We start from the raw sequence: 12,653 nt of genomic DNA, 5'->3' as shown, positions 1-12,653 counted from the left end.
TGAAACAACAAACTATTAAAACAGTCATTTGGATCTGCAACTAATAGTGTATCAATGATGTGCAACTCTTTGACTGCTGGCTCCTTGTTTGTCAGTGTGTCTCTGGCACAGACAGCTGGCAGAGGGTAAACACAGAGATCCCAGTCAAGTCTCCTCGATTTGCTCTGTTCGATCTCGCTGAAGGGAAATCCTACAGGTTCCGCGTCCGCTGCTGCAACTCTGCCGGTGTCGGTGAACCTTCTGAACCAACGGAGGCCACCACAGTTGGTGACAAGCTTGGTCAGAAAAACATACAGTACATGCATGTACTAATAAAAGCAGCAGTGTTCAGTCACTGACCCTAAAACCTGACCTCGTTCCGGTCCACAGATATCCCACCTGCACCAGGCAAAGTTGTTCCCAGTAGAAACACAGACACGTCAGTCGTTGTGTCTTGGCAAGCATCCCATGATGCCAAGGAGCTGGTTGGATACTACATTGAGGGGAGTGTTGTGGGCAGCAATGTGTGGGAGCCATGCAACAACAAGCCTGTAAATGCTACCAGGTGAAATCACACCTAATATTTTCTGCAATAGATTTGACAGGTTCATACAATTGCATTGCCACAATTACATTTGATCCAATATTTTCTGCAGGTTCATCTGCCACGGTCTGACAACAGGAGAGAAGTATGTGTTCAGGGTGAGAGCAGTGAACGCTGCAGGAATCAGCCAGTTCTCCCAGGAGTCTGAACCTGTGGAGGTGAAGGCTGCTATCGGTGAGTACGTCTGTACATCTAAATACAAGAAGCTCATGTCTGAGGGTACTGGGAACCGCAGTTTATCAGAATCAGAAGAATTATCATGTTGTTTTTTCATTCAGATTGGTGGCTTAAAGAAAAAAAATCCATGTAAAGGATTAACTGTATTAATGTTTAAAAAGAGACACATTTCTGAGTCCATTTTTCTGTTAGCGTATATTTTTATAAATATTTAATTTTACAACAGCTATTTAAGCTATCTGTGATGCTAACAGTATAGATCAGATTTTAATGTCACTCTTTCAGAATCATAAAGAAAAACAGCTTCTATGTAGACCTTTTTTATACCAACATTTTTTTTATCATATCATTGCAGATACAATAGATAATGCTCTCTCCATTTAAGTATTTTTGTGAGTAATAAGAAAGAAACACAGTCAACACATATTTTAAACTTTTTTGGGTATCCATCTCAAATTGGAAAAACATGATGTCTTAATTTTAGCATAATATTGCCAATAAAATGTTCACTCCAAAGAGGACGTATCACTACAAAATGGCTTATGGAACACACGAGACATCATAGTCTGATTTGTTAAACTTTCATTTAAAGTCAAGATCAGTTGTTGGGAAGATGCTACAATGTTAATGCAATAATTAACATTTGTTTTGGTATGAGGCTATTATTGATCTCTTGAGACGTGTCTTCAGCTGTTTTTAGCGTCTATAGACCCACACTTTCTCCACCCTGTCTGCACTGCTGTGTACCCCACCTCCCCACCGCCCTGTCCAGCCACATCTATCCCCCCACCTCCTCCTCCCTGCACAGCCTGAGTCAGGTTCAGGGGCAGGACTTGTAGACTTCCTTTAATTTGGATCAGTGTGATCCAACTCAGTGGTTGTTACAACCCAGCCCAGCTTCACACACCACCGCCACCCACATCTCCACCATTATCCCCCACCTTTCCTGAGCAGAAGATATGTCAGCAACTAGAGGAACCCATACATGCACCTGTTCCACCCCACTGGTACGCATGAAGTGCACTAAATTTCTTTGGCTTAACATCCGTGTTAGCCGCTAACATGGCTGTGGTGTTGTTTTGTTTGATGGCTAACTGAATTTTAATGACTAGACTATTTACAGAGACAGGCAGAGAGACCGTTTAGATAAAAATACACACAGATTATTGACATTTACTTCACATCATATTGTGCTCCCAGATTGTGCAACTTTTTATGTGACTGTGCAGATAAAAACCACGTTTGTGATATTTGGGTGGTGGCGATGACACTTATTTAACTTTTGCAGTGGAAATCTGATTAAATGTGTAGGCACTGTTGCTAAAGTACAGTGGATTTTTATAAAGCCAGCATACACCCACACACACTGGCTGTTCTACTTCACTTACCCGCATGTTCTCACATCAAGCCTCCCCACGTGGATGTCACTTGTTGGTCATCTTGTCTTCATTTTTCACTCCCAGCCAGATGAAGACACTCTACTCAGTTTATAAGTTGATGTGATGTTTAGGCTTGTCTCTTGTTTTTGTGCTCTGACTGTTGCCTTTTCTCTGCTAACTCCTGTAGGGGGCGGCATCCCTCATGGTGTGTTGCCAGAGATGGGGACAGGGGGTAACGTGGGCCAACTAACCAAGCACAGGCCACTCTGGGCAGACGCGCATGGATCTGTCCATTCCCCTCCTGCCACTATGCAGAAGTGCAATATAAAAGCTCAGGCTGACACTGAAGCCAGGGAGGGGGCCAGGGCTTCTAGCTCAGGCCTCACAGATCTTGACCTCGTGAAGAGTAAATGCAAAGGGGGCGAGAAAGCCAGTGTGTCCTGCGCCCCTGACCTGGCAAAAGACCTGTTCTCAGAGTCTGTGTCAGGCTCAGTTTCCAACCCACTTACTGACATAGCTGCACACTTAGACCCAGCCACTGCCAGGGCTCAGGATCAGGCTGTAGCAACAGCCGGTTGTACTGAAGCCGGGCAGGTACGTAAGTTGTCTATAGATGCTTCTGCTAATCGGGAGACAGCAAGGCCCAGGAGTGAGCCGACAGGTGAGCAACACAGACAAAAAAACCTGGTCATCAAATCCAAACCTAAACAAAAAACACCATCACTTTTCCCCCTATTAGGATGAATGAAACTACTCTACCCAGACTTTCCAAGAAATAGGAGATGGACTGTTCACATTATGTCAGTTCTGCAAGGTTTTACATATGACAATTAATAACCAGTAAGTACTGTGCTCTACCGGTATTCTTTTCTTAAAGGTAAGTCACTGTGAAACACCACCGAATTTTAATTCAACACAGTCACGCTTGTCAGTAGTGTTGCTGGCCACCACTGTCCCACAGCCTTTTCACTTGGTGGCCTGGTGTCAGTCACTGGCACTTCAGGACCTGCCACCTCTCTGGGTACCCACAGCACTTTAACACACAAACACACACAGAAGTATGACCTGGCAGGAGATAGCTAGTCACAGCTTGTACTTGAAAAGTGGGTCATCCAACCAAAGGTGTGACCTGAGACTTTGTAGGGGACTGTGCAATTCTTCAAATGTCGAATTTTTGAGTTCTTGCCCCCATATATGGGAGGATATAAAGTTAACATAACCATTTGTGCATGATGGGCCAATTTATTACCAGCATGTTACATGATCCTGCTTTTGGAAAGATCTTTTTCTCACAGTCACTCCATCAACATACTTAGAAATCTTTGTTCCTTTGTTAGAATTTTGATACTACAAATGAGCAATGTGCATATGACTTAACCTTTCTATTTAGTAGTTTAAAGTAATAGTTCATCATTCTGGGAAGTATGAGAAGCTGGGTTTGAGCCCGGGCCATCCTGGGGCTTTTCTGTGTGGAGTCTGTATGCTCTCCCGGTGGCTGCGTGGGTTCTCTCTGGCTTCCTCCCGCAGTCCAAACACATGCAGCTTAGGTTGATTGGTGACTCTAAATTGTCTGTAGGAGTGAGTGTGTGTGGCTGTTTGTCTCTAAGTGTCAGCCCTGTGATGGACTGGCAACCTGTCCAGGGTGTACCCCACCTTTTGTCAGCTGGGATTGGCTCCAGCCCCCCCTCCACGACCCAATTCAGGAATAAGTGGTATAGATAATGGATAGATGGAATAATATTTAATGATAATTATTAAACTCATTAGATACACTTTTGTAAGAATTCCAAAGATCAAGGATTATAAATTCATTAAGCAGCTGTGCAGAAGTGGATAATAAGGTTTGGGACTATAACATGTCATCTAACTGTAAAGCTGCCTGTTCCCCTGTGTTAATGTGACTTTTCTGTCATCTCAGCCTCCCCTGCTCCACCCTATGGCATCACTGTCCTGGAGTGTGTGCGTGATTCTATGGTGCTGGCCTGGAAACAGCCAACCTTCATCGGTGGGGCTGACATCACTGGCTACTTTGTGGATTACCGTGAAGTGATCGATGGCGTGCCTGGGAAGTGGCACGAGGCCAATATCAAGGCTATCAGTGAGAGGGCCTACAGAGTGAGTAGATGTGAAATATGCCTCACAATCTAAGACTAGGTTTAAACTGATGTTGGCTTTAAAGACAAATTAGACAGTCTTATGAACAAGGTTGTGTCTCTCCAGGTGTCTGACCTGAAAGAGAACATGAAGTACCAGTTCCAGGTGCGAGCAGCCAACATGGCAGGTGTTGGCATCCCATCACTGCCCAGTGACACCTTCCTTTGTGAGGAGTGGACCATTGCTGTACCAGGTTGGTTAGACCACTTGTTTCACCTACTGAGAGACTTATGGACAACAAGCACAAAAAACCCTTTTGAAAACATTACCAAAGCAAGAAGATAAAATTAGCCATGCATACACAAAATGTTTATTTGTTCTTTTTTCCTTTTCCAAATAAATAGCAGTATTTTTACCTTTCAAGGGCCACTTCTTTAGCGTTAAAAAGAAATATACTGGCATAGGCCGGACAGGGGAAAGCTAACAAACTAGCTATTGAGCTGTCAATTGCAATTTTATACAAGTATGATAATAAATATCTGAGCATCCCTTGAAGGATGATTAATAACACAATCTGAACTATCAGAAGTGAGACAAAGACCTTATTTTATAAGTTATGAAACTTAATTTTAAATTCACTTCATTAAGTTTTCTGTTGTAATGTTACTCTTGTTTACATGAGCAAGAAATAAGTGTGCAGGCATTTTACCTTTTTTTGGGTTGCATTATTGTTACCCAGTGCCTATGAAGCATTTATAGACCACTTGAACATTACAAAGATACAATCAAACTGAATGATCTGCATTATTTTATATGTATTTCCAGTGTGTCTGTGACCATCGGTTTATGATCACAGGGCCTCCTCATGATCTGCAGCTAAGAGAGGTGCGTAGTCACTCTGTAGTGTTGCTATGGAAACAACCCGTGTACCAGGGCCGCGATCCGGTCAACGGGTACTACATCGACATCAAGGAAGCGGACGCACCAGAGGAGGCGTGGAGAGGAGTCAACACCAAGGCTACAGAGAAGCCATTCATCAAGGTTGCCATCATCCGGAATTCCTCTGTATGAGAGATTCATTTGCACATGTGGCAGCAGCTGGTGCATTATCTCGTTGTTTTCTTTAATTGTACAGATTCAGAATCTTACAGAGGGAGAGAAGTATGTGTTCCGTGTGCGGGCTCAGAATAAAGCTGGTGTTGGGAAAACATCAGACGTCTCAGAGGCAGTTACAGCTCTGACCAAACCAGGTAAGAAAAAGGATGAGTAATGAGGAGCCTCTTGCAAATTAAAACAGTTCAACTTCAATTCAGAGTTTTTTTTACCTTCTCTGGGTTTCAGGCACCAAGGAGATAGTTGTGGATGTTGATGATGATGGTGTCATCTCCCTAAACTTTGAATGCGGTGGCCTGAAACCTGACTCCAAATTTGTGTGGTCTAAGAATTATGAGGAAATTACAGACCCCGAGCGTTTGTCTATCCAGACCAAGGGAAACAAGTGAGATGACAGTAGTGTTGAGACTGTCTGATTGTCATGCTGGTTTTTCTGTTACTCTAGTTCTGGGTTTTTGTGCAGGTCCAAAGCTGCGTTCAACACTCCTGCAGAGGAGGACATTGGCGTTTACTCCTGTCATGTGACTCACACTGATGGTGATTCGTCCAGCTACACTCTCTCTGAGGAGGGTATGTTACAAAGACCAGGGAATAATGAAAAGTACATGCTCTAGAAGTAAAAGTAATGAAAGTACCTCTGTAAAAGAATCAGTTTCTCTTGTCTTTGACAGAGCTGAAGAGGCTGCTGGAGCTCAGTCACGACCACAAATTCCCCAGTGAGTGTCTCGGTCTTGCATCCTGTCACTGCAGTTGTCATGGACTGGATTGTTTCTTTGAGCTGGTTTTAAATTTTTCTTCATGCCTCTTTTCAACCTAGTTATACCCTTGAAGTCAGAGTTGGCTGTGGAGATGCTGGAAAAGGGCAGAGTTCGCTTCTGGCTGCAGGCTGCCAAGATGTCAGCTAATGGCAAAGTTGATTATGTGTTCAACGACAATATTCTCTCTCAGGGGGAGGTCAGTCATTTACATTAATGATATATATAGAAATGATGTTTTATGGGTGATTATTTGGGTAGATGAGACTGAAAAGTTTTAATCTTAAAATTCAGGCATTGCCATCCTTGTTTTGTAGAAATACAAGATGAACTTTGACAAGAACTCTGGTGTGATTGAGATGATCATGGAGTCTTTGACCCCAGAGGATGAGGGCACCTTCACCTTCCAGCTGCAGGATGGGAAAGCTACTAACCAGTCCAGCTTGGTGCTGATAGGAAACGGTATGTTCAACCACATAAAAACATCCTGAAAAGTTCTGACATCAAGTTCTGACATCTGACAAGTTCTGACATCAGAACTGATGAAGCATCTTGGATGAGAGGTGAAATGTCTTCGACCTAGAAATCTTTCAGTTTACTATGACCTGGATGACTGAGAATCTGCACAATCCTGAAAAGTTCCTGATCAGCTGGGCATCAGTGCCTCATGATACATTAATTACTATTTTAGAGGCTTAAATCTATGGGAAATCAATTGATAGTTACCTTTTTTGGGCTAGATATTATTAAGTGCTGTAAGATAACAGCTGTTGGCAGCTTCATTATAAAACCTGCTGGGCTTATAATGTAATGCAGTTGTTCTAGGTTCTGAACAGTAGAGGGCAGTAAAACATTTAAACAACAAACCAGTAAGTATTGTTGTGTGTATGTGTAGGTCTTGTTGTTAGATTTTTACACATTAAGTGAAATTCTGAACCATAACATTTTAATCTGCACTTAATTGCAGTATTCAAGGAGCTGCAGAAGGAATCAGAGTTCCAGAGGAAAGAATGGGTGAGGAAACAAGGTAATATTTGAGATGCTTGGTTTATTTACTTATTCATTTATCTGGATCCCTATTTGCTTCCACTATAGTGGGTGCTAGTCTTCCTGGGGTCTCACTGAGCTGAATACCAAATTTTGTTGACATTTTATCCTAAAAATTATCGAAATGCTTTGACTTTGACTTTTGTTCCAGGTCCTCACTTCATCCAGTATTTGAGTTATGAGGTGACACCACAATGCTGTGTCATACTGAAATGCAAGGTGGGGAAAAATATCCAATGATTTTCCATGCTGCACACTTTTCCAGAAATACCACGTGTGTATTCATTGTCCTTTTTCTTCTGACATGTTGTATTTCAGGTTGGCAACATAAAGAAGGAGACCTCAGCGCTGTGGTACAAAGACGGGCATGAGATCAAATCAGACCAGCAGCTGGGCTTCACTGAGGGAGTCCTAAATCTGGAAATAGCTCAGGTAGAAAAATGAGCAAATGTTTATTTCTGTACCATTTAGTTCTTGCATTCATTTGCACGTGTGACTGTAAACAGTAGTATTCTTGTTCAGTTTGTACTTAAATGGATCCTTCACAAACTGTATAGTGGGCAAAGGTTGGGATGTTAAAACAGTCTTTTTACTAATTTCACCATTGGCCTTTAGTATTAACTTTCTTTAAAATAAATGAAACACCTCATACTATAAGATTTACAATCTACAGTCAATAGCAGTGACTGATTGGTGTACAGTACAGTGTTGTGCCATTGTTTTACATAAAACAGCTTGTAAAAATAATGTTACGTTTCTCATTTCTGACTAGAAGACTAAAAACTGGGGTAATTTACTTTGATGCTTTTGCATCATATATGTGTTTTCTATAGCTTTCAATTTTTTTTTTTTTTTTTTTTTTTAAGGATTACAACTCTTCACACTATCTTGGTGATGCGTGTTGTTTGTGACTTGACTGGCCTTGTCTGCTCTCTCTGTCAGGTTTCCAAGAAGGATGCTGGTGTGTATGAAGTTTTTCTGAAGGATGACAGAGGGAAGGACACTTCCAAATTGAATCTGACAGATAAAAGTAACCCTAAGAAGTCACACACTAATAAAAATACATCACTCATGTAAATATATCACTTAGAACTTAAAACCTTATTTTCTTCTATTTCAAGGTTTCAGAGACTTGATGAATGAAGTTTTCAGTTATATCGGTGAGAAGAAACAGTTTGTCCCCAAATAATGTTAGACTTATTTTCAATTTATTTTTTACCCCAAACAGGTATTTGAATGACCTTTTGATGTTTTTTTTTCTTGCAGCCAATTCCTCAGCTCCACTAAAAATCACATGCACAGCAGAGGGCATCCGACTCTACACCTTTGTGAGCTACTACAATGATTTACTCCAAGTGACATGGCACTACAAGTGAGTCCTCTGTTCACATTTATACATATTACATTTAAACCATATGATGCAATAACACTTTGTTATTGGAAAAACTGAAATTTGTCTTGTGACACAAGGCAGCTCCAATGTAAGACCAAACAACAATAAACAATCACAACAGCACATTAACAAACAATAACAGTAAACCAAAAACCACTTCTACAACCCCCACTTACATAGGTATCATAGTCTCTGGATACAGATCTTACACAGCCCCACCCTGATTTTGATTTAACAACAATAATGGGCTGATATATACTGTATATGTGAGTGTAAGCACACCTATGCACAGTTACAGCTACTCCACAAACAATAATTAATTGTAATATAATGCTCCCTCTCCATCCTGACAAGCAAAAGACATCAAGGCCTTTTGAGAAAAACAATGTAGTGCTACTAAAGTTTAACATTCCAGTACTTTTCACGTACACAGCAAGATGGAACCATGCACATATGTACAGTATGTTTGGTCATGTTTGCTGCCTGTCTGAGTTGTCTGTGCTGTCTCTCTGACAGGGACTCAGCCATCGCCTTCTCTGACCGTATAAAGAGCGGCGTGGTTGGAGAGCAGCTGTGGCTCCAGATCACGGACCCCACAGAAAAAGACATGGGCAAATATACCATTGAGTTCCACGATGGAAAGGGGGGCGTGAGGAGGTCTGTTGAGTTGTGTGGTCAAGGTGAGACTGTCAGCGTATTTATAACCTCTCACTAAACCACAGTGACTTTACTCCTGGGCTGTGATATAGTTCTAGATTACCTATTTTACTTTTAAATCAGATTTTTATATGTTACTGATATGAATAGCAACAGGGCAATAAGCCAGATTCACATAAAATTTGTAGTTTTTCAATTATCTTGTATAAATAACATATATTATACTGTATATAATTGTGTATATAATTTATGGCGATTAAAACGGGTTCAGATTCTTACAGCTTGTTTTTGTTTTGCAGCATTTGATGATGCTTTTGCAGAATTCCAGAGACTCAAGTAAGTTACTTGTAGCTAGCATATTATTACCTTTATGTAGTGCTCCACATCCTGTTGGATTTATATTGTAATGTTCCAGACAAGCTGGTTCTAAACTTAAACCTGCAGTTTTTCTGCTTTGAATAAGTACATGAACAAGTGCTGACTGCAGAATAAGTCTGACTTTCACTTCTGATTTTTAGCAGCATTGAGCTAATTTGTTGTTCCTTTTTATTTATCTTCTCAGAGCTGCTGCTGTTGCAGAGAGACGTAAGTAATACTGTGTCTGCAGCAGTTTCCCTTCCCTTTTTAAAATCTTGTGCTGGAATTTTTTATTTTTTTGTCTTGATGATGCAACTGCTGAATCATCATGAAGACTTGTCAATTATTCTGTTTAATAAGAAGTTTCAAATGCTAGGATTGAAGCAACAGCTCATCCTTTTCAACTAATCTTGGCTTTCAGTTGATTTTAGAATCAGTTTTGAGTATTTTAAAGTAATGATGCACCAGACTGTACTTAGGTTTTTTTCTCTCCTAATGTACAAAAGTAACTTTCTCAGGACAAAACATTTTACCCTTTTTGTAACATAAAAACACTGGTAATACATTTTGATTTAACATAAGGATTTTGTAATTTTGATGATTTGTTTTAAGTCTAGTAAAATGGTCATTCACTTGCTAAAATTTATTTCTTTATTTATGGAAAGCTTCTTTGTTTTTCAAAGTGTGATAGAATTACCAAAGTTAACCTTGTTTCTTTCAGACCGTGCTCGAATAGCTGGAGGCCTTCCTGATGTGGCCACCATCCAGGAGGGCAAGGTAAACTGTTCGTGCTGGGTCTAATGATAAGTGGCCTGTACATTTGGTGGTATAATAAGGCTTATAGAGAAACACAATGACACTTTTAGAAATACATCTAACTGCTGTGTCAGTGTGATTGCTTGCATGAGATTGTAGTGTAAAATATTATGGATGTATTGTATCTTATCCTTCCCTCAGGCTCTCAATCTCACCTGCAACATTTCGGGTGACCCTGTGCCAGAGGTCACCTGGCTGAAGAATGACAGGGAGATCACATCTGACGACCACTGTATCCTAAAGTTTGAATCGGGCAAGTTTGCCAGCTTCACCATCACTGCTGTGAAAACAGTGGATTCTGGCAAGTACAGCATCCTGGTGAAGAACAAATATGGCACAGAAAGCGGAGACTTCACCGTAAGTGTCTTCCTCCCTGAAGAGGCGGACGTCAAGAAAAAGTAAAAGCAGTCCAAATCTTGTCACATGTGTATAAATGAAAACCTTTTTAAAAAGGACCTGAGGATGTGTTAGATGTGTTGTGTAGAATAAATGATCTCTACAGGTGCTGAGTCTGAACATGAAATGTTCAATAGTGGAGAGTAGTTAAGAGTTGTTTCTTAAAAATATTTTTAAAAAGTAGCTTTTTGGTTCAGTAATAACAAACTGAAGGTCAGACTCAAAAATAGTAGGCCTACTGGTGCAATTTGTTTGCTGTAGCATGCAGAGAGGCATTAATTTTACTCTGTTTGCTTTAGAAGAATACATGAAATAATAACAAGAAAACTTTACTTGATAAAGGGAAGCCACTGATAATATTTTAGACACGCTAATAGAAAGGATGCAACACTAAGTAATAGAAAAGAGTCGAGATACTAGTGTGCAGTGTCTGTGAAAAAGACATATGGATATTTTAACATTTGATCACATTTACTACAAATGACACGGGCTCTGCTGCTTTTCTTACATCACTGCTGCATTCAGGGTGGTGCATTCAAGTTCTGGTGAGAATATAGAACACCAAAGACTTTAGATTCAGCAGCCCTCCATGGTTTCAGCTGAATGACCAACACCATCATCAGCTAGCGGAAATATGGTGGTGATATTAAAAACTTCAAGTGTCTGCAATTGACAGTTTAGGTAACAGTAGATATACTATGTACAATATTAGTGATACCTCTCAAATTCTACAGGTAGACAATAAGTATACAAAAATTGCATCAAATGGGCTAAAACACGGTCCTTTAATGTATTCCATAATTTATTACACTTAGTCCTGTTTTTTTGTTTGTTCTATTTTACTTTATATCACTTTGAATGATGTGACCACTACACCACTTCCACTGGTCCCCTGTCTGTAGTACACTGTCTTCTTGTAATTCACCATTCACAGGCCAGCCTTAGAGATTATGATCACTCCTTTATTCAGAATGATGATGATGATGATAATGATACCACTGTAATGAAGATGAGTTCACTGTTAATACAAACAGTAGTGGTTATTGTTTCACTTCCTGTTTCATGATGAGACTAATAAAAATGAGCATGTACTACCCCACTTCCTCCTCCTTCTTTCTGAGTTGTCTCACTTTGGTTTGAACCCTCCACCTTTCGCTTTCACTCTCTCATCTCAGCTTCCCTTTTTTCACTCAGTATATTTGGACAGCCTGAAGATCAACCACCAGCATGGAGACCACCCCCTCTCTACTGTACACAGTTCACACATATGTGTTTTAATGCCGTTACTTTAGGTAAAACAATATGACACTCAATTCAAGATGAGCACTAACAAGGCAACAAGATCAAGCTCACTTGAATGTAATACAGAGAAAAACTACTGGCATTTCTTTTTGTTGTCTATAGTGGTCCGCATTCAATGGTAGAGTTGTACAGTAGAAATAGGTTGGAAAGGTTTTCCTTTAGAATTTTCTCTGCTACTTTATGTACTTGATTATGCATGGAAATCAGTTCACAGAACGTGAGAATGCAAGTAGCTTATGTGGATTAACAGGCAGGTCTCTTTAGGTTCAGGGACTGGAAATTGAAGATGGTGTAGACTAGAGGCCCTTTCATTCATGCACTCCTGTACATTAACCTGACAGCATCTGAATGTGTCAGTTTCATGTCTGAATGAGCATCCTGGTCACTTTTCTGTGAAAAAATATTCTGGAACAGACTCACATTTGATCACCATGTTGTAGTAAGAAAACTGGCCTCATATTTTCAGTGTTACTCTAGTGGATTATTTTGGCAATCAGTGATAGATCTGACCTCATTTCATTTCTTGGGTAAGTAGTGAAACATCTGTTTGGCTGATGGTGTGATGGTTGGTTCTGTTTGCAATG

The 12,653-nt window shown here is 40.4% G+C and overlaps 1 protein-coding gene across 4 annotated transcripts in view; it reads left to right on the top strand.

The window, feature by feature from the left end:
* Positions 1–11,860, top strand: part of myom1b (myomesin 1b) — a 27,662-nt gene extending 15,802 nt beyond the window's left edge. For all 4 annotated transcript variants that reach the window (XM_020619757.1, XM_020619756.1, XM_020619755.1 and 1 more), the window contains 24 exons: positions 96–279; positions 370–544; positions 636–757; positions 2,327–2,800; positions 4,058–4,254; positions 4,360–4,486; positions 5,090–5,274; positions 5,369–5,483; positions 5,575–5,731; positions 5,810–5,916; positions 6,018–6,062; positions 6,164–6,300; positions 6,419–6,563; positions 7,069–7,128; positions 7,300–7,367; positions 7,467–7,580; positions 8,091–8,178; positions 8,270–8,308; positions 8,415–8,520; positions 9,058–9,221; positions 9,498–9,534; positions 9,761–9,783; positions 10,277–10,332; positions 10,513–11,860. In XM_020619757.1, the coding sequence (XP_020475413.1) occupies positions 96–279; positions 370–544; positions 636–757; positions 2,327–2,800; positions 4,058–4,254; positions 4,360–4,486; positions 5,090–5,274; positions 5,369–5,483; positions 5,575–5,731; positions 5,810–5,916; positions 6,018–6,062; positions 6,164–6,300; positions 6,419–6,563; positions 7,069–7,128; positions 7,300–7,367; positions 7,467–7,580; positions 8,091–8,178; positions 8,270–8,308; positions 8,415–8,520; positions 9,058–9,221; positions 9,498–9,534; positions 9,761–9,783; positions 10,277–10,332; positions 10,513–10,773 (3,186 nt within the window). In that variant the 3' untranslated portion in view covers positions 10,774–11,860. The remainder of the gene's footprint in view (positions 1–95; positions 280–369; positions 545–635; positions 758–2,326; positions 2,801–4,057; positions 4,255–4,359; positions 4,487–5,089; positions 5,275–5,368; positions 5,484–5,574; positions 5,732–5,809; positions 5,917–6,017; positions 6,063–6,163; positions 6,301–6,418; positions 6,564–7,068; positions 7,129–7,299; positions 7,368–7,466; positions 7,581–8,090; positions 8,179–8,269; positions 8,309–8,414; positions 8,521–9,057; positions 9,222–9,497; positions 9,535–9,760; positions 9,784–10,276; positions 10,333–10,512) is intronic.
* Positions 11,861–12,653: the final 793 nt, after the last annotated feature.

This window comes from Monopterus albus, unplaced genomic scaffold (genome assembly GCF_001952655.1).
Source record: "Monopterus albus unplaced genomic scaffold, M_albus_1.0 scaffold226.1, whole genome shotgun sequence".
Classification (NCBI taxonomy): domain Eukaryota; kingdom Metazoa; phylum Chordata; class Actinopteri; order Synbranchiformes; family Synbranchidae; genus Monopterus; species Monopterus albus.
The sequence above is the reverse complement of the archived record's forward strand: the minus strand, read 5'-3'. Positions and strand labels throughout refer to the sequence as shown.